Raw genomic sequence first — 24,049 nt, 5'->3', positions numbered from 1 at the left:
GAACATAACCTCGCTGTTTTTAAATTCCATTCCTCTAGCAATGAAGGACAAAATGCCATTTGCTTTCTTAACTACCTGCTGCATCTGCAAACCAATTCCTTGAGATTCCTGCACAAGGACACCATGTCCCTCTACACAGCAGCATGCTGCAATTTATTACCATTTAAATAATAGTCCATTTTGTTGTCATTCTTACCAAAATGGATCACCTCACGTTTACCAACACTGTACTCCATTTACCAGACCCTCACCCACTCACTTAGACTATGTATATCCCTTTGCAGACTTTCAGCGTCCTCTGCACACTTTGCTCTGCCACTCATCTTAGTGTCATCCGTGGATTTTGACACACTACACTTGGTCCCCAAATCATCTATGTAAATCGTAAACAATTGAGGTCCCAACACTGATTCCTGAGGCACACCACTAGGCACAAACTAGGCCCCAGCCTATCATTGGTCATAGCCTGATTTGGGGTGGTAAAATTTAAATGGCTATGAATGTGGCAGCTTGGAGATGGGAGGTTGAATTTTTTGGATTTATGCCCTTTCCCTTGACCATTCCCAGTGGGAAATGGAGCCGTTCATGTCTCAACACCAGATGGACTGCAGATTTTCCAAAGGGATTCATTTTCTTTGTTCTTTAGGGGGTTTTAGTTCAGTCGGACAGCATGGTTGGTACAGACTTGGAGGGCCAAAGGGCCTGTTCCTGTGCTGTAATTTTCTTTGTTCTTAATTATGGGATATGGGGGTGAAGGCGGGATCAGGATATTGAATTTGATGGTCGAGATGAATAATGGAGCAGGCTCGAAGGGCCGAATGGCCTACTCGTGCTTCTATGTTTCTATGGAAGCTTGTGCACTGCTTTGTAGGCAGGTTGGATGTGGATGGGGAGAATGCAGATAAGAACGTGATGCCAAGAATGAGAGAGTTTAATTATGATCAAGAGAAGGATAGAAATAGGGCAAATAATAAAGGAAATGTTGGAAATTCCGAGCAAATTAGGCAGCAGCTGTGAAGAGAGAAATAAAATTAACTTTTCAGAATGGGAAGCGGTTGGACATTTAATAGTTTAGAAACAAATAAGGAGGCAGCAATATCCAACATGTTCAAATGTCTCAATCAGTATCATTCAAGAAAACCCCATTATCTGGTCATTAATAACATCACTTTTGAATGGACCTCCCTCACACTAAGTTGATCTTTCTCGACCCCCCCAGCTATGACTGTAACACTAAATTCTGCTCTCCTTTCCTCCTCTATGAACGGTATGTTGTGTCTGTTTAGCGCGCAAGAAACAATACTTTTCACTGTATGTTAATACATGAGACAATAATAAATCAAATCAACTCAAATTGCCACATTTCCCGACATGACAGCAGTGGCTAAGCTTCAAAAGTAGAGACACAGATCTTTCTTTTCCTTGGAGTCAGGGAGTAGAGTGGAAGTGGAGGAACAGAGGCTGTTTTCGCTAAAGCAGAGAGCCGGGGGTAGAGGTATTCAAAAACATACACAGCAATTATTTCCACTGGTTGGTGAGTCAGTAACTAGCGGGCACAAATTCATAATTACCATCAAACAAACACAGGGAGGGAGGGAGGGGTCAGCGGAAATGTTTTACAGAAGAGGGCTCTTCCGACATTATAGCGGGGACCACACTTCAAACGTACTACAGTGACTGTGAAGTACTTTGGGAAGTTCAGAGGTCGTGAAAGGCGCTGTATACATACAAGCTATTTTCCTCTTTGTACAGAATGTCTTACCAGTAGCAGCTTTGGAGACTGACTCAGCGCTGGCTTTTAAAAGGGGAATGAATTCAGTTAAAGAGGGGGCAGGGGAAGGGGCAGCGTGCTGGCGCAGTGGTTAGCACCGCTGCCTCACAGCGCCAGGGACCTGGGTTCGATTCCCAGCTTGGGTGACTGTCGGCGTGAAGTTTGCACATTCTCCCTGCGTCTGCGTGAGTTTCCTCCAGGTGCTCTGGTTTCCTCCCACAGTCCGAAAGATGTTCTGGTTAGTTGCATTGACATGAACAGATGCCGCAACGTGGCGACTAGGGGAATTTCACAGTAGCTTCATTGCAGTGTTAATGTAAACCTTACTTGTGACCGAATAAATAAACTTTACAGGGGGGATTCTATTTCAGAAAGGTGGCAGAGTCCGATTTGTACCCTGGTATATTGGGAGACTCGCTGGCTAGAATTTTCTGGCCATTCACGACGGCGGGATTCTGATGAAATGGAGTCTCAAATTTCCTTGGCCCTGGATGACTGGGTGGCTCAACCTCCCCACATAAATCGGACAGATACACCGGAATTCTACCACCCAGCCCGCCACACCATGGGAGCGGACGAGGGGCGGACAATGGAAATGCCCTTTGACCTTGGGTGGGATTTTCCAATCTCACGTCAAGTGAAGCCACAAAGTCCTGCCCATGATTTGGTGCTGATGTTGCCAATCCTCCAGGATTATCCTGAAGTCTCCAAGGAGGAGAGATTAATCTTTTCAACTGAGAGACACATTATAGGTGACGTTTAAATAAATTGTGCCTTTAAAAAAAAGAAAAATCTTCCTTGAAAACATCTGTTTACCAGCTATAAATATTAGGAGATGTCGGGCAGTGATGGGGAAAGACTATTCAACATAATGGATGGTCAAGAGTCCAGTTGGCTGTGAATGTGGGGCAACATGTATATGGCTAGATTGGGTGACCAATGGGAGCAGCCAGACAGCTGGAGGCAAGAAGTCACAGGAACAGGAGGAGGCCATTCAGCCCCTTGAGTCTGTTCCACCCTCCAATTAGAACCTGGCTGATTTGTTAACTAATTCCAGGGCACAAGCGTCAATGATTAGGGGACATAGGTTTAAAGTAAAAAGGGGAAAGTTTAAAGGAGACATGAGAGGCATTTTTTTTACACAGAGGGCGATAACTGCCTGGAATGCGCTGCCAGAGGAGGTGCTGGAAGCAGATATAACAGCATCGTTTAAAAGGCATCTTGACAGATACATGAATAGGCAGGGAATAGAGTGATATGGACCGTGTCGAGGCAAAGTTTAGAAAGGCATTATGTGTCAGCACAGGTTTGATGGTCTGAAGGGCCAGTTTCTGTGCTTTATTGCTCTTTGTTCTAATTCTATTTGCTCACCTTGGCTCAGTTTAAGAATTTTAATTTGAACTCCGGCCTCCACAGTTATTTGTTGGATAGGATTCCTGATTTTCACCGCATCCTCACCTCACCCCAGAACAGCCTTGTTCTAATTTTAAGGCTCTTCTCCGTTTATGCTGCTTCCTTCATCCCCAGAGGAAATAGTTTCTCATTGCATCTACCCCTGTCCCTTCTCCTTTCATTGACCTCATTGAACCTTAGAAAATGCTTACAGGGAGTTTGTGGATAGGACGTTTTCCCCTGGCTGCTGAGTCCAGGACCAGGGCACACAGTCTCAGGAGGCGGTGACCTAATGGATTAAACTCAGCTAATGTTCTGGAGACCCAGATTCGAATCACACCACAGCAGCTGGTAGAATTTGAACTCAGTAAAAAAAAATCTGGAATTAAGGGCTCGATTTTACCATTTTCATTCTAACTGCTGAATCTGGGCGTAATGCAGATCCGACTTAGAAATCTGATTTCAGGCGCCCTCATAGGCACTTAGCCTGAAAAAGACATCTCCAGTCCCATTCGTGTTGTGGGCAGGGATTAGTGCGGCTGTAACGATCGGCGCTCTGAACTGCACGGGCGCAGTTAGAAAAATATTGAAAAGTGCACCCCTGTCAGATCGCTCCCGGACAACAGAAAGTGGAGAAAGAGGCCCAGGAGCCCACCCACACACATCACTGTCCCCCTTATCCACCCCCCCCCACTACCCACACACTTCACTGTCCCCCTTATCCACCCCCCCCACCCACACACATCACTGTCCCCCATATCCACCTCCCCCCCCCCACCCACACACATCATTGTCCCTCTTATCCACACACCCCACTACCCACACGCATCACTGTCCCCCTTATCAACACCCCCCCGCACTACCCACACACATCACTGTCCCCCTTATCAATGCCTCCCCCCGCACTACCCACATTTCATTGTCTCCCTTATCCACCCCCCCCACTACCCATGTACATCGCTGTCCCCCTTATCCAACCCCCCACCACCCACCCACCCACACACATCACTGCCCCCCTTACCACCCTCCCTGCTACCCACACCAAATGCCACACTTGTCCCCCACCAATCACCTGCAGAGTGGCAGCAGAACCCCCTGTCCCCGCCCCCACCAGAGTTCCATCTGACCCCTGGAGATCCATCTGCCACTCCACACCCCACCTTCCCCAACAGTGAGCGATCGGGCCTCCCTCCTCCCCCCTGCCCCAGCCAATGATCTAGCTTCAATCATCACCCTTCCCACCCCCAGAGAACGGTCTGGCCTCACTTAACACCCCCCACCCCCCAGAGGAGCATCTGACCCGCATCCTCCTACCCCCCCGAACCAGATAACAATCTGGCCTCACTCCCCTTCCCCCTCCCCAACCAGAGAATGATCTGACCCATCTCCCTCCTTCCCCCCACCACTGATCTGAGTCCGAGAGCCGTTGGAAGATCTGAACACACTCTTCAGCAACTGGAGCACCCGATTCAGACTTTTATTCAACAGGTCCATTACGGCGCAGTTCCGGATTGGCGAACGTGGTGGTAAAGGGGGAAATGCTGATAAAGTTGGGCAGGCAGTTCATTAATTCAATTTAAATGATGCAAACGCGCGTTTTGGGTGTGAATCGAATCGCCACCATTCCTGCATTTCGATAAAGTGGCAATCTGCACAGATGCAGGCGCAGATCGCACTAATGGCCTCACAGCCAACGGGCGTGGTGCAATGGTAAAGTCAGGCCCTAAGAGTCTACTCTAGACCATGAAACCATTGTCGATTGTTGGAAAAACCCATCTGGTTCACTAATGTCCGTTAGGGAAGGAAATCTGCTGTCCTTGCCTGGCCTGGCCTACATGTGAGTCCAGACCCACAGCAACGTGATTGACTCACAACTGCTCCCCAAGGGCAACTAGGGATGCGCAATACATGCTGGCCAGCCAGCGACACCCATGTCTCATCAATAGGAGCAGGCCATTTAAGTCTGAGATGAGGAGGAATTTCTTCACTCAGAGGGTGGTATATTTTTGGAATTCTCTCAGTCATTAAGCATGTTCCAGGCAGAAATTGATAGATTACTGGATAATAATGCACATGGGGATAGTGCGGGAAAATAGTGTTGAGATAGATCTGTTTGAATGGTGGAACATGTTCGAAGGGCCGAATGGCCTGTTCCTATGTTTGTATGTTCCTATATTTCTAACCATCCCAATAAACTTCTAAATTTAAGACAATACAGCCTAGCCATTGCGGCTTATGATGTGCTAAAACCTCCAAGAATATACCTAACTGGAGTGGGTATCTGTTTCAGAAAGGTACAATAGATGAGGTGGACAGGCTGGTCAGCCATGTCTCATCAATCAATAAAAAGGAATAAGGGCAGGCCATTTAAATCTGAAGTGAGGAGGAATTTCTTCACTCAGAGTGTGGTATATTTTTGGAATTCCATATGAACCACATGAAACCTCTGTGCGCCACATGAACATGTTTACAGTCTTCATCAGGTGGAAGCCCATCGTAAGGTCAGTTCTTTGGTAGCTCCACCCTTAGGCTCAGCAAGCTGAACACAGCGAGAGAGGCTTGTTCCACATGGATCCAGCCACGAGCTGCTTTCCCAACCTTGAACCCTGACTGCTGCTAGGCAGCAGAGCTGTCCAACGCTCTCTCATTCTACTTGGCTGCTCTCCAGCTTAGAAAGTGATGACAATGGGAAACAGAAAGAACTCACAGTATGACAGCAACAATGTCTCAATGCACTGCACAACCATTCAAACATTTTTTCAATTCTAATCACAGTTGTAATGTTGGAAAATGTGGTAGCCAGCTTGTGCACTGCAAGATTCCACAAACAATGTAATGATCGCCAAATAATCTGTTTTTAATGTTGCTAATTTCAGAGCAAATATTGACCTTGGATAAATATTGATCCAGAGCGAATATTGATCCAGGTTACATATCGATCCAAGATAAATATCGATCCAAAGTAATTATCAATCCAGGATAATTATTGATCCAGAGTAAATATTGAACCATGATAAATATTGATCCTGGATAATATTGATCCAGTGCAAATACGGAAACCGGATAAATGTTGATACAGAGTAAATATTGCATCGAGAATAAATGCTGATCCAGAATAAATACTGAACGAGAGTGAATCTTGCCCCATAGTAAATATTGATCCAGAGTAAATATTGATCCAGGATAAACATTGACCCAGGATAAATTTTGACCCAGAATAAATATTAATTGAGATTAAATATTGCCCCAGTATAAATATTGACACAGGATAAATATTGATCCAGAGTAAATGTCGGTCCAGGATAAATGTCAATCCAGTATAAATGTTGATCCAGAGTAAATATTGTTCCAGGATAAATATTTATCCAGAGTAAATATTGATCCGGGATAAATACAGATCCAGAGTAAGTACTGATCCAAGATAAATATTGATCCAGGATAAATATTGATCCAGAGTAAATATTGATCAAGGTTAGTGTTGGTAAAAAACATAGAAACATAGAAAATAGGTGCAGGAGTAGGCCATTCAGCCCTTTGAGCCTGCACCACTATTCAATATGATTATGGTTAATCAGGTACTCTCAGTATCCCACTCCTGCTTTTTCTCCATATCCCTTGATCCGCTTAACCACAAGGACCATGTCCAGATTCCTCTTGAACATTTTGAATGATAGAGAATTCCACAGGTTCACAACTCTCTGAGTGAAAAAGTTCTTCCTCATCTGAGTCCTGAATGGCTTACCCCACATTCTTAGACTGTCACCCCTAGTCCTGGACTTCCCCAACATCAGGAACATTTTTCCCACATTTAGCCTGTCCAATGCCATCTGTATTTTATGTTTCAATGAGATCCCTTCTCACTCTTTTAAATTCCAGTGAGCACAAGCCCAGTCTCTCTTCATATGTCAGTCCTGCCATTTCTGGGAATCAGTCTGGTGAACCTTTGCTAGACTCCCTCAATAGCAAGAATGTCCTTCCTCAGACTAGGAGACCAAAGCTGCGTACAATTCTCAAGATGTGGCCTCACACAGGCCCCGTACAACAGCAGCAAGACATCCTTACTCCTGTACTCAAATCCTCTTGCTATGAAAGTCAGAATGCCATTAGCTTGCCTCACCACCTGCTGTACCCGCTTGCCAATCTTCAATGACTGTTCCACCAAGACACCCAGGTCACGTTGCACTTCCCCTTTTCCTAAACTATCACCATTCAGATAATAATCTTCCCTCCTGTTTTTGCCACCAAAGTGGATAACCTCACATTTATCCACATTGTATTGCATTTGTCAAGTATTTGCCCATGTTGCCAGCCTGTCCAAGTCACCCTGCAGCCTCTTAGTATCCTCCTCACAGCACACGCTGTCACCCAGCTTAGTGTCATCTGCAAATTTGGAGATATTCCATTCAATCCTTCGTCCAAATCATTAATGTGTATTGCGAAGAGCTGGGGCCCCAGCACTGAGCCTGCAGTACCCCACTAGTCACTGAAAAGGACCCGTTTATTCTCACACTCTGCTTAGATTGACCCAGGATTAATATCGAACCAGGATAACTATTGACCCAGGATAATTATTGATCCAGCATTTTTAGACCTGCACGTTATTTTCCAGGATTAGTGTGATCTGTGCCAGGCTTGGCACGGTCGGATAATCACACCCGTGGGGTGCAATCTTTCCAGCTGCTTCTGACCTCGCACCCCCCCCCCCCACCCCACCCCCGCATCCCCCAACCAACCCCATCAGTGAGCATCAGTGCTGCCTTGCATTAGCAGGGAACAGGCACTTTGGCCACTCCAGGGTTATCGAGAACCTTTGAAGCCCCTAGGTGCTCGGAGGTTTGGCTGGGCAGTGCCCATCACACAATGCCCTCCTGGCACCATGGCTGTGCCCAGTTGGGCATCACTAGTGGCAATGCCAAATGAATAGGGCCTATGTGGTGTGGGCCCTGAGTGGGTGTGGGCCTTTGAGAGAGGGGATCTGAATTGGGGGGAGGGGGGAGGTGCTATGCACAATGACCCACTTATGTGGGGGTGTGGTCTACACAAGGGGGTAACTGTGCAAGGGTGGAGCTCTGCAAGGGGGGGTGGTCATGCACGGGGGGGTGGTTGCTCTACAAAGGGGGCATGCGGGGGGTGCGCAGTTTTGTGTCATGGAGGGGGGTCGTGATGGGAGGGGGGAATGTCAGGGATCTGACAGGGGAATCATCGGGAGAGTCCTGATGCCCCGAAGCTGGCAACCCCTGTTAGTGTGGGGCTAACAATGCTGCTGATCTGGGGGAGGATGAGTGGTCTGAAGTCCATCGGGAGGGGGTTGTGGGAGGAGGTCTCCAGGTTCACTGGGAGATTGGAATGCCGTGCACCATGGTGCCCAAGTACTCGGAAGCTGGCTTCACGGGTATACTTAATCTCTGCTCAACACCCCACATCTACCACCTCTTCCCCCCACCGGCACAGAGCTCCCAGTGCAGAAGATCGCAGTGCCTGTTACAAGTCAGGTTGGATATTTCAAGGTGTTCTATGAAGCTCACCTGACTTGTAAAGTTTTACATTGAATTTGGCTGGGATGACCATGAGAGGTTTCATTCCAGGTGTGATTCAACTGATCCACCAGGAGCTTTTATCAAAAACTAAGTTTAATTATGAATATTGTTGACATGTGTAGTAAGAACTTAGCAACAATTACAAACAAGAAATACAACAACCACGATAATGTACAACTCTTAAGAAATATCTCTAATGTGTTCCAACCAAAGCCAACATCCAGTACACAAAACCCTCCAAATAAACACAATACATCATAGGTTAATGCCCACTTGTTACAGGAATCCAGCCTCTTGGGTTAAATGCCGAAAATCCCTTGTGGCGAAACTCAGGAGAGGTTGTAGTTGAATCTGTTTCCCAAGACACAGCTTCTTTAAGGCAGAACTAAACAAAGAGAAAAAAAAGGAGAGAAAGAGATTGCTTCTTAGCTTGTTGCTAAACTGCTTCCAAAAATAAGTCGAAAAGCCCAAAGGAAAAACCGCCTGTCACCTGACTGCCACAGCTTAGCTCCATCCCCAATGACATCGCTGAAGTTATAAAAAAAATTCTTAAAGGTACATTCACATGACAGTGCCAATCTCACCCAAAAGACCGAAGGACTCCTGTTTTCACAGAATTTTTTTGGACAAATTCCACCCATGATATCAGATGCGAACAAAAGTGAGTAGGATCAGAAGGTGAAAGTGAATGAATCATGGTGCCTTTTCTCTATTCTGTGTTTCAGAGGACAGAGGCCTCTGGGCTGGAGCTGGCCCGGGAAATTGGCAGTTGAAGACAGCACAAAATCAGCATCGTACAAGTCAGAGGAGGCTGGGGGCAGGATTGTGAGCATAAGGGAGTGTGACGGATCGGAGGAAGACCAGTACTGCAAAACGTTCACATTAATAGGAGCCAGAGCTAATGACACAGGCTATTACCGCTGTTTCTACCATTTCAGTGAATCAATTGTTGATGGAGTTACAGCGACCAGTATATACGTCTTTGTAAAAGGTAAGACAATGGATAATTATTAATGGGAGATTTTCATTTTATTTGTCCATCGATGTTGGGCATTATTCTGAATTCCAGCATTCATTGCCCATCCCTAATTGCCCTTCAGAGGATAGTGTGAGCCACCTTCTTGAGCTGCTGCAGTCCATGCACTGTAGGTACACTCACAGTGCTGTTAGGGAGGTAATTCAAGAAATCTGACTCTGTGACGGCGAAGGAACGGTGATACATTTCCAAGTCAGGATGGTATGTGGCTTGAAGGGGATCTTGCAAGCGGTGGTGTTACCATGTATTTGCTGTCCTTGTCCTTTGAGGTGGTGGAGGTCACAGGTTTAGAAGGTGCTGTTGAAGGAGCCTTGCATTGTTGCTGTGATGCAATTTGTAAATAGTGCACACTTACCTGCACTGTGCATCGGTGATGGAGGGAGTGAATGTTTAATGTTATGGACAGGACCCTAATGAAGTGAACTGCTTTGTCCTGGATGGTGTCAAGCTTGTGGATGTTGTTGGAGTTGATATGGGCCTGTGGAGGGCATTCCACCCCCGATTTGTGCCTTATGGATAGGGATGTGGAGCCAGGAGGTGAGTTATTTGATGCAGAATTGCTAGCCCCTAACTTGCTGTTGTAGATACGTAACTGGTCCAGTTAAGTTTCTGATCAATGACGAACCTCAAACAGAAACAGAAAGTTCTAGAAAATCACAGCAGGTCTCACAGCAGCTGTGAAGAGAGAAGAGAGCCAACGTTTCAAGTCTGGATGACCCGTCATCAGAGCTCTCTCCACAGATCCTGTCAGGCTGCTAAGTTTTTCCAGCATTTTCTGTGTTCAGTTTCAGATTCCAGCATCCGCAGTATTTATGTTAAACCCCAGGTTGGTGGGGAATTCAGTGACGGTAAAGGTGCTGTGGATTATTACTATCCAGTGTAGTCATGCCCAATTGCTACTGTATGATGATATTACCTGATTATTACTGTGAGGTGGAAATTCTTACTGTGCTGTTCCACACCCACTGTTGTCAAGAAGCAAATAAATACAAATTGGACCTTATATTCGGGGTGTAAAACAGGGCTAAGTATGGCCAATATTGGGAACCAACGTTCTGTGCCTAAAGTCGCCCAAGCAATTTTGGGCCGAGCTATTTATCAATCATCCTGAATAAAACATGAATTGGGTGCTTTAGATACACAAACGAGATCTGATTCAGTCTCACTGAAAGAAATTAGAGCCATTTCTGTCACCAATGAATTGGAGTCAGAGAGAGGACTTGGAGTTAACAAAGTCCATGTAATATGTTCTGTCCTACCCCTGATGGAATTTCACAGAAAATCTAACACCATCACCAAACCATTGAATCACGGACTTCTCACTTCATTTTAAACTGTGCCGCTGTAACGGGCTTTGTGAGAATCCCAGCTTTGGCCCCCCGCTGTATATAAAGTGTGAGGCAAAACTTTGAAATTTACGAATATTCTGAATTAAAGGGTGGCATGGTTAACACTGCTGCCTGACAGCGTCAGGGACTCAGGCTCAGCTCCCGGTTTGGATCACTGCCTGTGCGGAGTCTGCATGTTCTCCTGATGTCTGCGTCTGTTTCCTCCCACAGTCCGAAAGACATGTTGGTTAGGTGGACCGGCCATGCTAAATTCTCCCTCAGTTTACCCAAACAGGTGCCGGAGTGTGGCGACTAGGGGATTTTCACAGTTACTTCATTGCATTGTTAATATAAGCCGACTTGTGACACATATAAATAAACTAATCACCCATAGGCATTAATGTTGCTGAATCTGGCTTCCATTAAGATGTTTTGATGAGGATGGGATGCTCCCTTGTGATGAGTTAAGCCCAGCAACAATCTCGAAACAAACACGAGGCCGAGAGTCTCTCGTAGGTCACAACCCAGCTTATTTCCCTTGAGTTATAGAAATTTACACCTAGAGTGCCGAACAAGGCTCTTTGGCCCATTGTGTCTGTGCTGGCCCTTTAAGCGAACAGTTTAGACCCACATCTCTGTTTTTTGACCATTAGCTATGAAACAATGTGAATATGTAAGTTCCTCATTATCAAGTTCCTGTCCAACCCCCTTTTAAAATTATTTATGGAGTTGGCTTCCAGCACTTTTCCAGCTACATTATTCCAGATCCTGCCAACACTGAGTGGAAAATAATTCTCTTCATATCCACTTTCTTTTTGCAATGATTTTGAACCTTTGACCTGTAGTATTCACCAGAGGGAATAGTTTCCCCATTTTCATCTTGAAAACCTTGATTCAATCACCTCTTAACCTTTTCAGTTCCAAAGAGAACAGTCTAAGCGACTCCAGTTGAAGAGTGAAGGGTTAACATCAGGAGCACCAGATATTGATATAACTACTGATGTAAGTGTGATACACTGTCACATTGTTAAGAGATTGCGGTCTTTTGAGAAGCAGCCTGGTGTAACATTACTGAGATGTTTGTAGATCTGTAACTAAACAAGATTCTTTCCCATGAATATCAGTCTAAGGTAGCTTTCTTAAGGTGAATCCTAAATAACAACCAGGCCGGATTCTCCAACCTCCCCCGCGGCTGGGGAACTCGGCTCCTGCTGCTATGAAATATGTAAAACAGGGTGAGGAGATTCTCCAAACACAGAACAGCTTCCGATTTACATTGGAAAGATCAGAAGGATCAGGCCAATACTGTGCTCCATACAGAAGAGGCGATGACAAATGATGTTGCTACAAGACAGAATGTCAATAAGGCTCAAACTCATAATAGGGCTAGTTCCAGGCATTCAATTCATACTTAAGTGTTCAAAAAAAATTTATAATTGAACAAGCAAAATTTAATAAGAGGTGGAAAAAAGCTGGGTGAGTTCATGGACTAATTTATGAATGATCAGTACGGACTCACAGAGAATTGCAACAGTGGGATCCTCAGAGATAAAGTAATACGTGATTATATTTTCATTGAACCATAGAATCATAGAATTCCTACAGTGCAGAAGGAGGTCATTCAACCCATCGAGTCTGCACTGACCACAATCCCACCCAGGGCCTAACCTCTTGACCCCACACATTTACTCTGCTAATTCCCTTGACACTATGCAATTTAACCTGGCCACTCAACAAAATCCACGCATCTTTTGGACTGTGGGAGGAAACTGCAGCAGCCAGAGGAAACTCATTCAGACATGGGCAGAATGTGCAAACTCCACACCGACGGTCAACCAAGGCCGGAATTGAACCCAGGCCCCTGGTGAAGTGAGGCAGCGGTGCTAACCACTGTGCCACCCATTGATATGATTGCAACACCTTGGCACATTCTCAGCAATATTTCATAGTGCTTCACAAACAATAATTGACTGTGGATTGCATTCACTATTTAATGTGCAAATCCGGAAGGTAGCTTGTACATATCAAATTCCCACAAACAGCATTGTGACAGTGACCAGATAATTAGCATTAATGATGATGGTGGCTAAGAGATAAACATGGGACACAGCAACCCTGCTCTTCTTCCAAGGTGTGCCATTGGATCTTTCAAATCTGCCTGAAAGGCCTGCTTTCGGACGCCTCATCTCAGAAATCGCACCTACGACAGTGTGGCACTCCATCAGTACTTTCCCTCTGATAGTGCAGCACACGTTTCTTATTTTGCTGGGAATGCCAGCCTGGTTTACATGCCCTAAGTCCTTGGAACCTAAGTCCTTCCAACTTAAATTGAAAACACTGGAATCTTTTCAGGAATGGGTCAATACTAAAATGGCCAGGAGGATGAGGGCATTGTTGGTGTCTCTCTATGCGAATGATTAAGATGGCCTGAATAGCCTTATTAGTCATTAATTAGTCTGCCGTGACCTCTCTGTCCATGAGACTTTGACAAAAGGACTTTCTCCCTCTGTTATATCCTGTATTTATTCTGCGGGAGTGAACATTATTCTCCATCTACAGATCGGTAATAATTCATGGGAGCGAGTTGCAGCTCCGAGTTTTAATCTGGAGTCCTGCCATCAGCTTGTTTAACTTTCCAGAGACCAGCAGAGACTTGCTGGTCTCTGGAATAATAATAATCGGCCCTAACTTTAAGGCCAATTTTTTTTTTAAATACATTTATATCAAAAAATAATCTCCTTCTGAATAAACAGGAAACAGGTGTTGCTCTGTAAGTGTGAAAAATGAACACACCCAAGAACAGACAAGCTCCATCCTTCACTGTCGAACCCAGTAACTTTTAATTTGCACACTCTCTGCCCCCTAGAAGTAAGGAGCATCCACCAAGTAATTTTGGGAAATCCCAAATAAATCCAAGACGGGCATAAACTGCTCCTTATTTCAAAATGATGTTTACAGGAACAAGAATAAGACCTTTGAACTTTTTCCCACATTATGGCTTCACTCTCCATTTACCCACCTTTGCTACATTTTACTTGAAATGATTTATCAATATCATTCTTTGTCCTAGCATCCACAATGTTTTGGGATTAGAACATAGAACATTACAGCACAGAACAGGCCCTTCGGCCCACGATGTTGCGCCGACCAATTAAAAAGCAATGACCCTCTAACCTAAACCAATCCCTTTCCATCCATAAACCTATCCATAGATCTCTTAAACGCCCCCAAACTAGGTGCATTTACAACTGCAGCAGGCAGGGCATTCCAATCCCTCACCACCCTCTGGGTAAAGAACCTACCTCTGACATCCATCCTATAACTACCACCCCTTAATTTAAAGAGTCCTTGATTTCCATTACCCTCTGTGAGATATGTGGAACGGCACAGGATGGCACAGTGGTTAGCACTGTTGCCTCATAGCACCAGGCTCCCAGGTTCAATTCCGGTCTTGGATCACCGTCTGTGTGGAGTTCGCAGTGTATGTGTGGGTTTCCAACGGGTGCTCCGGTTTCCTCCCACTGTCCAAAGATGTGTGGGTTACGTTGATTGGCCATGCTAAATTGCCCCTTAGTGTCAGGGGAATTAGCAGGGCAAATGTGTTGGGGTGCAGGAATAGGGCCTGGGTGGGATTGTGGTTGATAGAGACTCAATGGGCCGAATGGCCTCCTTCTGTACTGTAGGGATTCTGTGAGATATCGCGCTTCTTAACAGGCTTGCGTGGAGTTTGCACATTCTCCCCATTTCCTCTGGGTGCTCAGATTTCCTCCCAAAGACATGTGGGATAGATTGATTGGCCATGCTAAATTGCCCCTTTAGTGTCAGAGGGACTAGCTAGGGTAAATACATGGGGTTATGGGGAAAGGGCCTGGTGGGATTGCAGTCGGTGCAGTCTCGATGGTCTGAATGGCCTCCTTACGCACTGTAGGGACTCTATGATTCTAATTTCACATTTGAAAGGCCTGGCTCCAATTTTAAAGTTATAGCAACAACAACTGCTGCTATTTATCCAGCACCGTTAACATAACCACATGTCCCAACATCCTCCATTACAAAACAAAGTATGACACTGAGGAACGTAAGAAAGTATCAGGACAGGTGATCAAAAGCTCCGTCAAAGAGATGGGTTTGAAGGAGTATCTGAAATGAGGAAGGCGAGGTGGAGAGACAGAGAGGTGTTGGGAAGAAATTCCAGAGTTTGGAGCCTAGGCAACTGAAGGCACAGCCTCAAAAGGTGGAGGAATTCTGATTGGGAATGCACACAGAATGAGGGGAGCATAGACATCTCAGAGGGTTTCAGGTTTGGAGGAGATTACAGAGCCAGGGAGGGGCAAGGCCACAGGGAGATTTGAAAACAAGGGTGAGGATTTTCATTTCCAAATGTTGCCTCACCGAGGGCTAATGGGAGCCAGCAAACACAGGGGTGAATGGGACCAACTGTGAGTTAGGACATGGGTTAGCAGAGTTTTGGATAACCTCAAGCTTCCAAAGGATAGACCATCCAGGAGGGTGCTGGACTAGCTGAGTCCAGGGATAATGAATATAAGAACATAAGAACATAAGAAATAGGAGCAGGAGTAGGCCATCTGGCCCTTCAAGCCTGCCCCGCCATTCAATAAGATCATGGCTGATCTGTCGTGGCTCAGTTCCACATTCCCGCCCTCTCCCCATAACCCTTAATCCCCTCGCTTATCAAAAACGCATCAACCCGCGTCTTAAAAATATTTAGCGAGGCAGCCTCCACCACTTCAACGGGCAGAGAATTCCAGAGATTCACCACCCTTTGAGTGAAGAAGTTCCTCCTCAACTCCGTTCTAAACCGCCCCCCCTTTATCTTGAGGCTGTGCCCCCTAGTCCTACTGTCCTTTCTGAGCGGGAAGAGCCTCTCCACCTCTATCCTATCCATCCCATTCATCATCTTATACGTCTCAATGAGATCTCCCCTCATTCTTCTAAACTCTAACGAGTACAAGCCTAGTTTATTCAGCCTCTCCTCATAGCTCAACCCCCTCAACTCCGGCATCAGCCTAGTAAACCTCCTCTGCACTCCCTCCAAGGCCAAAATATCCTTGCATAAGTACGGCGCCCAAAACTGCACACAGTACTCCAGCTGTGGTCTCACCAATGCCCTATACAGCCGCAGCAAGACCTCCCTACTTTTATATTCAATCCCCCTCGCTATGAAGGCCAGCATCCCATTTGCCTTCCTGACCACCTGCTGTACCTGCAAGCTGGGTTTTTGCAACTCATGCACAAGGACCCCGAGGTCCCTCTGCACCATCGCCTGCTGCAGTTTTTCTCCACGTAAGTAATAATCCTTCCTACCATTATTCCTACCAAAGTGGACCACCTCGCACTTGCCAACATTAAATTCCATTTGCCAGTTCCTGGCCCATTCGCCCAGCCTATCTAAATCCTTCTGCAGACTCTCCACACCCTCCGCGCAATTTGCCGTTCCACCAATCTTGGTGTCATCAGCAAATTTCGACACCATACACTCGGTTCCCTCCTCCAGATCATCTATATAAATGGTAAATAGCTGAGGCCCCAGCACCGACCCCTGGGGCACTCCACTAGTCACCAACCGCCAATCCGAATAGCACCCATTGACCCCCACTCTCTGCCTCCTATTTGACAACCAGTCCTCTATCCACGCTAACACCCTACCCCCAACTCCATGTCCCCTGACCTTCTGCAATAACCTCTTGTGAGGTACCTTGTCAAACGCCTTCTGAAAATCAAGAAAGACCACATCCACCGGCTCTCCTCTATCCACTGCTCTAGACACATCCTCATAGAACTCCAGTAAATATAAATAGATGAGCTGAGACGGGGCGAAACAGAGTGATATTGCAGAGATGAAAGTAGGTGGTTTTGGAGATGGCAGGATGTTGAAGCGGAAAGCTTGAAATTAAGTCCTTCCAACTTAAGTCGAAAACGCTGGAATCTTTTCGGGAATGTGTAAATACTGAAGCGGTCAGAAGGATGAGGCCATCATTGGTGTTTCTCTAGGCGAATGACTAAGTTGGGCCGAGTAGCCTTATTGGTCATGAACCTTATTCTCCCCTGTGTCCTGGACTCTCCCGCCAGAGGTAACAGTTTCCCTCTCCCCCTATCAGTCATTTTAAACATCTGAGATCACCTCTCAACTTTCACAAGTTAAAGCAGTACAAGCCTTAAAATGTATTTATTAGTCCAAGTAGGCTTACATTAACACTGCAATGAAGTTACTGTGAAAATCTCCTAGTCGCCACACTCCAGCATCCGCCCAGGTACACTGAGGGAGAGCTTAGCACGGCCAATCCAGCTAACCAGCACGTCTTTGGAGTGTGGGAGGAAACCGGAGCATCTGAAGGAAACCCACGCAGACATGGGGAGAACGTGCAAACTCCACACAGACAGTGACCCAAGGCTGGGGATTGAACCCAGGTTGCTGGCACTGTGAGGCAGCAGTGCTAACCAGTGGGCCACTGTGCTGCTCTGCGGCGTCGCCCACCTCTCTTCATAAGTGAATCCTCTGAGCCCAACTGTCAGCCTGGTGAACCTTCACTGTACTCCCTCCAGGACTGCCCTGAGATCTGGGGCCTGATTTTACCATCGGCTGCACCCGTTTTTGGGCACGAAAACTTGGTAAAGTCGGGCGTGAGGCAAGTAGTGCGATCCGTGCCCACCTCCACGCCCGTTCCCCCTTTACCAAGGGCTGAAAATGTCCGCCATCGGGACCGCACCCAAAACAGGCGCGACGTCAATTTAAATGTATTTTCATGCATTTAAATTGACTTAATGGACCGCATGCCCAAACCTACCGGTACTCCTCCCTTTACTATCGTGTTTACCCGTCCAGATTCGGCGCAAAACAGACATGGCCCGTAAAGGTCCAACTTGGGCGCTCCAGCTTCTGAGGAGGTACGTTCCAAGCTTCTAGTGGCCCTCTGACTCAGATCGGTTGGCAGGGGTAGGAAGGGAGGCAGGTCAGATAGCGCTCTGGTGGGGGCGGGGGGGGAGATGGGTCAGATGTCTCCCTGGTGGTGGGGAAGGCGGGTGGGGGGTGCAGGGGGGGAGGGCTAGAATGGCAGGGGCAGGGGGAGCAGGAAGAGTCTGCTGCCACTCTGCGTGTGACAAGTGGGGAGGAAGGGGAGTCCGTGGCCACTCTGCGTGTGACGGGTGGGAGGGAGGGGAGTGTTTCTCTATCTTCTGTGCATGCTCAATTGGAGGTGCCAATCGGAGCTGCAGGGTTTCGGGCATGTTAAGCCCCGCCCACAGACTTCAACGCGATTCAGAATCGCTGCTATTTTTTCAGGCAGAGTGCACCTGAAAACAGGTCTAAAAATCGGACCTGAAACACTCCCAGTTTCAAGTCTACCCAGCACTTAGAATGAAGATGGTGAAATAGGGTCCCTGGTTTCCAGAGTTGAACGCAGATGGGTTTTGACACAAACGTTGTCATAACTGTAGCATAACTTCTACCACATATATTCCAGCCTTCTTGTGACAAAGGCTAACATTTTATTCATCTTTTTGAATACATTTTATATCAATGCACCAGGTTTTAGCGATTGTGAATAATCTTCTTCACAGCTTTCCAATTGCTATCCGTTTACAACATGTTCTAATGTCTCTTTCTTGGGTCCAAAGTAGATGACCTTACGTTGAACTCCATCTGCCACGATTTTGCCCACTCATTTAATCAATCAATGTTCCTTTGGAACTTTCTGCTCCCAATTCCCCAATTTATAATGCCTTAATTTATCATAATTATATAAATTTGAACACACAGCTCGCTCTCACAATGTTTTTTATTCATTCAAGGGGTACGATCTTCACTAGCTACGATTAGATAGAAATGTAGAATCCTTACAGTGCAGAAGGAGGCCATTCAGCCCATCGAGTCTGCACTGACCACGATCCCACCCAGGCCCTATCCCTGTAACCCTGACCCCGTACATTTACCCTGACACTAGGGTCAATTTAGCATGGCTAATCAATCTAACCCACACATCTTTGGACTGTGGGAAGTAACCGGAGGAAACCCACACAGACTCGGGGAGAATGTGCAAACTCTGGACAGTGACCCAAGGCCAGAATTGAACCCAGGACCCTCGTGTTGTGAGGCAGCAGTGCTAACCACTGTCCCACCATACATTTTTTGCCCACCTCTAATTGCCCTTCAGAAGGTGGCGGTGAGCAGCCTTCGTAACAATATATAAATATAGATATTAAATTAAATGTACGTTAACATAGTGAAATACACATGTGGTTAAAAGCTGAGGCCCCAGTACAGAACCCTGGGAAAGAACACTTGACATATCCCACTAATTGGCTTATGTTCCCATTATCCCTCTGCTCTGTCTCTGACATGGCTGTGCTGCAGATGTTGAAAGTCTGAAAAAAGGACCAGAAACATCTGCAGGACAGGCAATGTTCATGGAGAGAGTAAAGTATGATTTGTATTTCAGCTGGATGACTTCTTCAGAGCCAGGATGGTTAAAAAAAATGTACTATATGTCAATATATATATCAGTTATGTAATATATATTTGACAAAGGATCAGCTGGACTTGGAACATTTTTTCTCTCCTTACAGATGATGCCAGACATGCTGAGATTTTCCAGCATTTTCTCTTTTGGTTTATATATATATATATATTTATAGATATATATATTGTGGCACAGTGGTTAACACTGCTGCCTCACAGCGCCAGAGAGGTGGGTTCAATTCCCAGCTTGTGTTATTCTCTGTGTGGAGTTGACACATTTTCCCCATATCTGTGTGTTTTTCCTCCGGGTGCTCCGGTTTCCTTCCACAGTCTGAAAGACGTGTTGGTTTGATGCATTGGCCGTGCTAAATTCTCCGTCAGTGTACCCGAGTGCGGCGACTAGGGGATTATCACAATAACTTCATTGCAGTGACATGACTTGTGACATGAATAAAATAAACAATAATCAGTTTGCATTTTGTTTTGTGACAAATTCTCAATGCGCCTATGGCTATAAAAATGATCAGTCAAAAAAAAAAACTTGGCCGGAGCTAAGAGACTTGTGTTGATCAGCACCTTAGCATCGCTGTCAGAGACACCTCACAGGGCTCCATGAACAATGATTGTCTTCGTAACAACTGTTGTTCTTAAGCAAAGATGAGGAGAAAACAAGCTGAAGAATAATAGTCAAATCTATGTTTTTTTTTTGATGTTGGTCCAGGACTAAAGGTTAGCCAGGTTGGCCAATATAGTTTAAATTAGTTGTGAACTTTAGGTGAGGAAGCCATAAATAATCATGCAAGGAGGTAGAATATTGTATTATTCAGTGATTAGGGAATCTATGGATTCCCTACCGTGCAGTAGGAGGCCATTCAACCCATTGAGTCTGCTCCAAGGAGGGTCACTCCCCCTCCCTATCCCTGTATTCCCACTCTGCACTGCCAAAAGAACAGAATTGAGCAAGTGCTGTGTTGTCACTGTGTAATATGGGAGAGCGCTGCATTATTGGAGGGACAGTACTGAAGATACATTGCGCTGTTGGAGGAACAGCATTGAAGGAGCACTGTGCTATTGGAGGAACAGGACTGAAGGTATACTATTGTGCCTCAGGGTTAGAGCTGAGGGTCCCTGCACCATCAGAGGGTCAGTACAGAGGGAACAGTGCACTGGCGGAGCAGCATTGCTGAGGAAGTGATGCACTGTTGGAGGGGCAGTACTGATGGAGCACTGCACTGTCGGGAGGGCAGTACTGATGGAGCACTGCACTGTCGGGAGGGCAGTACTGATGGAGCACTGCACTGTCGGGAGGGCAGTACTGATGGAGCACTGCACTGTCGGGAGGGCAGTACTGATGGAGCACTGCACTGTCGGGAGGGCAGTACTGATGGAGCACTGCACTGTCGGGAGGGCAGTACTGATGGAGCACTGCACTGTCGGGAGGGCAGTACTGATGGAGCACTGCACTGTCGGGAGGGCAGTACTGATGGAGCACTGCACTGTCGGGAGGGCAGTACTGATGGAGCACTGCACTGTCGGGAGGGCAGTACTGATGGAGCGCTGCACTGTCGGGAGGGCAGTACTGATGGTGCACTGCACTGTCGGGAGGGCAGTACTGATGGAGCACTGCACTGTCGGGAGGGCAGTACTGAGGGGTCCTACACTCTCAGAGGAGTAGTGTTTTGTGGAGAAGTACTAAGGGAGTTCTGCACTCTCAGTGAGGTAATATTTTGTGGAGCGCTGCAGTTAGAGTGGCAGTACCGAGGGAGTGCCACACTGTCAGAGGTTCCGTTTTGCCAATAAGAAAGTAAACTAATCTTATCCGCTGTCAGGTAGATGTAATAGATCCCATGGTCACTATTTTTCAGAAGAATAGGGAGATTTGTCCTGCTGTTTCCCGTTAGTGGGAGCTGGCTATAGTGTTCCCTACAGCTCAGTAGTTAATACATTTCTAAAGTCCTTCATTGGCCAAAAGGTGTTTTAACTGAGATTGTGAATAAATACAAGCCTTTCTCTTATTACCAAGTTCTTTCTGTCCGGTGATGCCCTTCCAATACAGTTCCAACAACTACAAGGCATAAGTCAGGAGTGTGCTGGAATATTCTCCACTTGTCTGGATGGGTGTAGCTGCAGTTCCAACAACACTTGAGGAGCTTTAACACTATTCAGCATAAAACAGGCCTCCTGATTGGCATGCCTTTAACTGCCCCTAACATTCGCTTCTTCCACATCTGGCACACCTTCTCTGCAGTGCGTACCATCTACAAGACTCACTGCAGCAACTCACCAAGGCTTCTCCAACAGCACCTTCCAAATTCTTATATCTACCTCCAAGTATGGTGAAGGCTCACTAGATTTGTCCCTGAGCCGGTTGTCCTTTGCTGAGAGGCTGGATGGGATTCCCCAGCACTCACCCGAAGTCCGGAAAATCCTGCCCGAGGTCAATGGACCTTTGCATGGTCCGTGTCCTGCCTGCTACCATTCCCATCACAGGCAGGAGGGGAAAATTCTGCCCACTGAGTATGTTGGGTCTATATTCTCTGGAGTTTGGAAGAATGAGAGGTGACTTGATCAAAACGTACAAGATACGTGAAGACTCCAAAGTTGATTAGCCATGCCAAGCTGGCCAGGTGTTGGGGCATTAGCTCAGGTAAATGCATGGGGTTCCAAGAATAGAGCCTGGGTGGGATTGTGGTCAGTGCAGACTCGATGGGCCGAATGGCCTCCTTCTGCACAGTAGGGATTCTATGGATTCTGTGGAGTATTGCCCCTGGCTGGAGAACCTAGAACACGGGGGCTCAGGATAAGGCTGAGATGAGAAGGAATTTCTTCACACTAAGGATTGTGAATCTTTGGAATTCACTGTACCCCAGAGGGTTGTGGATGCTCCATCATTGAATACATTTAAGGCTGGGTTGGAAAGATTTTTGGTCTCTCAGGTTTGGTGGAATGAGCCAGACCAGCAATGATCTTATTGAATGGGCAGACAAGGCTTGCGAGCCCATTTGGCCTTAGTCTGCTCCTTAAGTCCATCTGGAAAGAAAAGGGCAGCAGATGCAAGGGAACACCACCACCTGAAAGTTCCCCTCAAATGGCACTGTGGCACAATGGTTAGCACTGCTGCCTCACAGCTCCAGGGACCCAGATCCAATTCCTGGCTTGGGTGACTGTGTGGAGTTTGCATGTTCTCCCCGTTTCCTCCGGATTCTCCGATTTCCTCCCACAGTCCAAAGCTGTGCAGGTTAGGTGGATTGGCCATGCTAAGTTGCCCCTTAGGGTCAGGGGGACCAGTTAGGGTAAATGCATGGGGTTATGAATCATAGAATCACAGAAACCCTACAGTGCAGAAGGAGATCATCTGACCCACCGAGTCTGCAGCGACAACAATCCCACCTAGGTCCTATCCCTTGCACTGTATGGATTCTATGAAGTTACACATCTTCCCAGCTTGGAACAGTACTGGCCATTGCAATATGTAGCTCACTCAAAATCTGGAAACCAATAGCACTGTGGGAGCAACTTCAACAATGCCTGAGATCAAAACAAAAACAAGAGTAAAATCCACCTCAAACCTCACCATGTGGGGTTACAAACCTCTTACATTACTCTGAAATCCCAAGGAATTAAAGATTAACCTCCAGGACACAGCTGTGAATGAACTGGGAGAAAATTAATAGGGGTTTTAAAAGAAATTTATTTTTCTTTTTAAGTTATTTAAACATTGAAGATGGGGGGGAAAATGTTGTGTTTGACCAGGTGGGGTGGTTGGAAGCGGGAGGTCATGTTATCTAGCCACCAGGAATAGATCCAACCTGAGTTGGCAACACTAAATGGAACTGGTGACTAGTTTATGAATTGTTAAGCCTGAATGACTGACAATCAGTAAATGGCTAAATAATAAAGGGACTTCATCTCCAGCTGCATTTTAACCCTCTGATTCTGAAACCCTAGATTTAAATTTATTTATCAGCGTCACAAGTTAGCTTAAATTAACACTGCGACGAAGTTACTGTGAAAATCCCCCCCGTCGCCACATTCCAGCACCTGTTCAGTTACACTGAGGGAGAATTTAGCACGGCCAATTCACCTAACCAGCACGTCTTTGAGACTTTGGGAAACCCAGAGGATACAGGGAGAACGTACAAATTCTGCACAGTGATCCAAGCCAGGAATTGAACTGGGGACCATGGCACTGTGAGGCAGGAGTGCTAACAACTGTGCTACCATGACTAGACCTTTGTAGAAGCTTGGATGTGGCAGGCACAGTTATTGATTTTTTTCCTACAGTATGTTGGTGAGTTTATATCGAACAGAAGGATTTTAAGGGACAGGAAAAGACCTACGGACCACCCAGCCAACCCCTTTTTTCAACTTCATTCCAGCTACTAGTCTTTTCAAGAAAGCATGGTAACACCTTCAAATAGATGGTCTGTTCTGAGCAACACTGATCATAACATCTGGCCTGGTGTCTGCGAGTGAATTAATCCTAGCCAAAGCAGTTTGGGTTGGAAC

General features: G+C 46.3%; 1 protein-coding gene across 1 annotated transcript in view; it reads left to right on the top strand.

Annotated features, from left to right (window-relative positions):
- Positions 1–24,049, top strand: part of flt4 (fms related receptor tyrosine kinase 4) — a 201,439-nt gene that overhangs the window by 100,079 nt on the left and 77,311 nt on the right. The window contains exon 4 of the mRNA XM_080201284.1: positions 9,426–9,691. Coding sequence (XP_080057410.1) covers positions 9,426–9,691 — 266 coding nt within the window. The remainder of the gene's footprint in view (positions 1–9,425; positions 9,692–24,049) is intronic.

Source organism: Carcharhinus amblyrhynchos, chromosome 13 (genome assembly GCF_965287045.1).
Source record: "Carcharhinus amblyrhynchos chromosome 13, sCarAmb.v2.hapA, whole genome shotgun sequence".
NCBI classification, from domain to species: domain Eukaryota; kingdom Metazoa; phylum Chordata; class Chondrichthyes; order Carcharhiniformes; family Carcharhinidae; genus Carcharhinus; species Carcharhinus amblyrhynchos.
The sequence above is the reverse complement of the archived record's forward strand: the minus strand, read 5'-3'. Positions and strand labels throughout refer to the sequence as shown.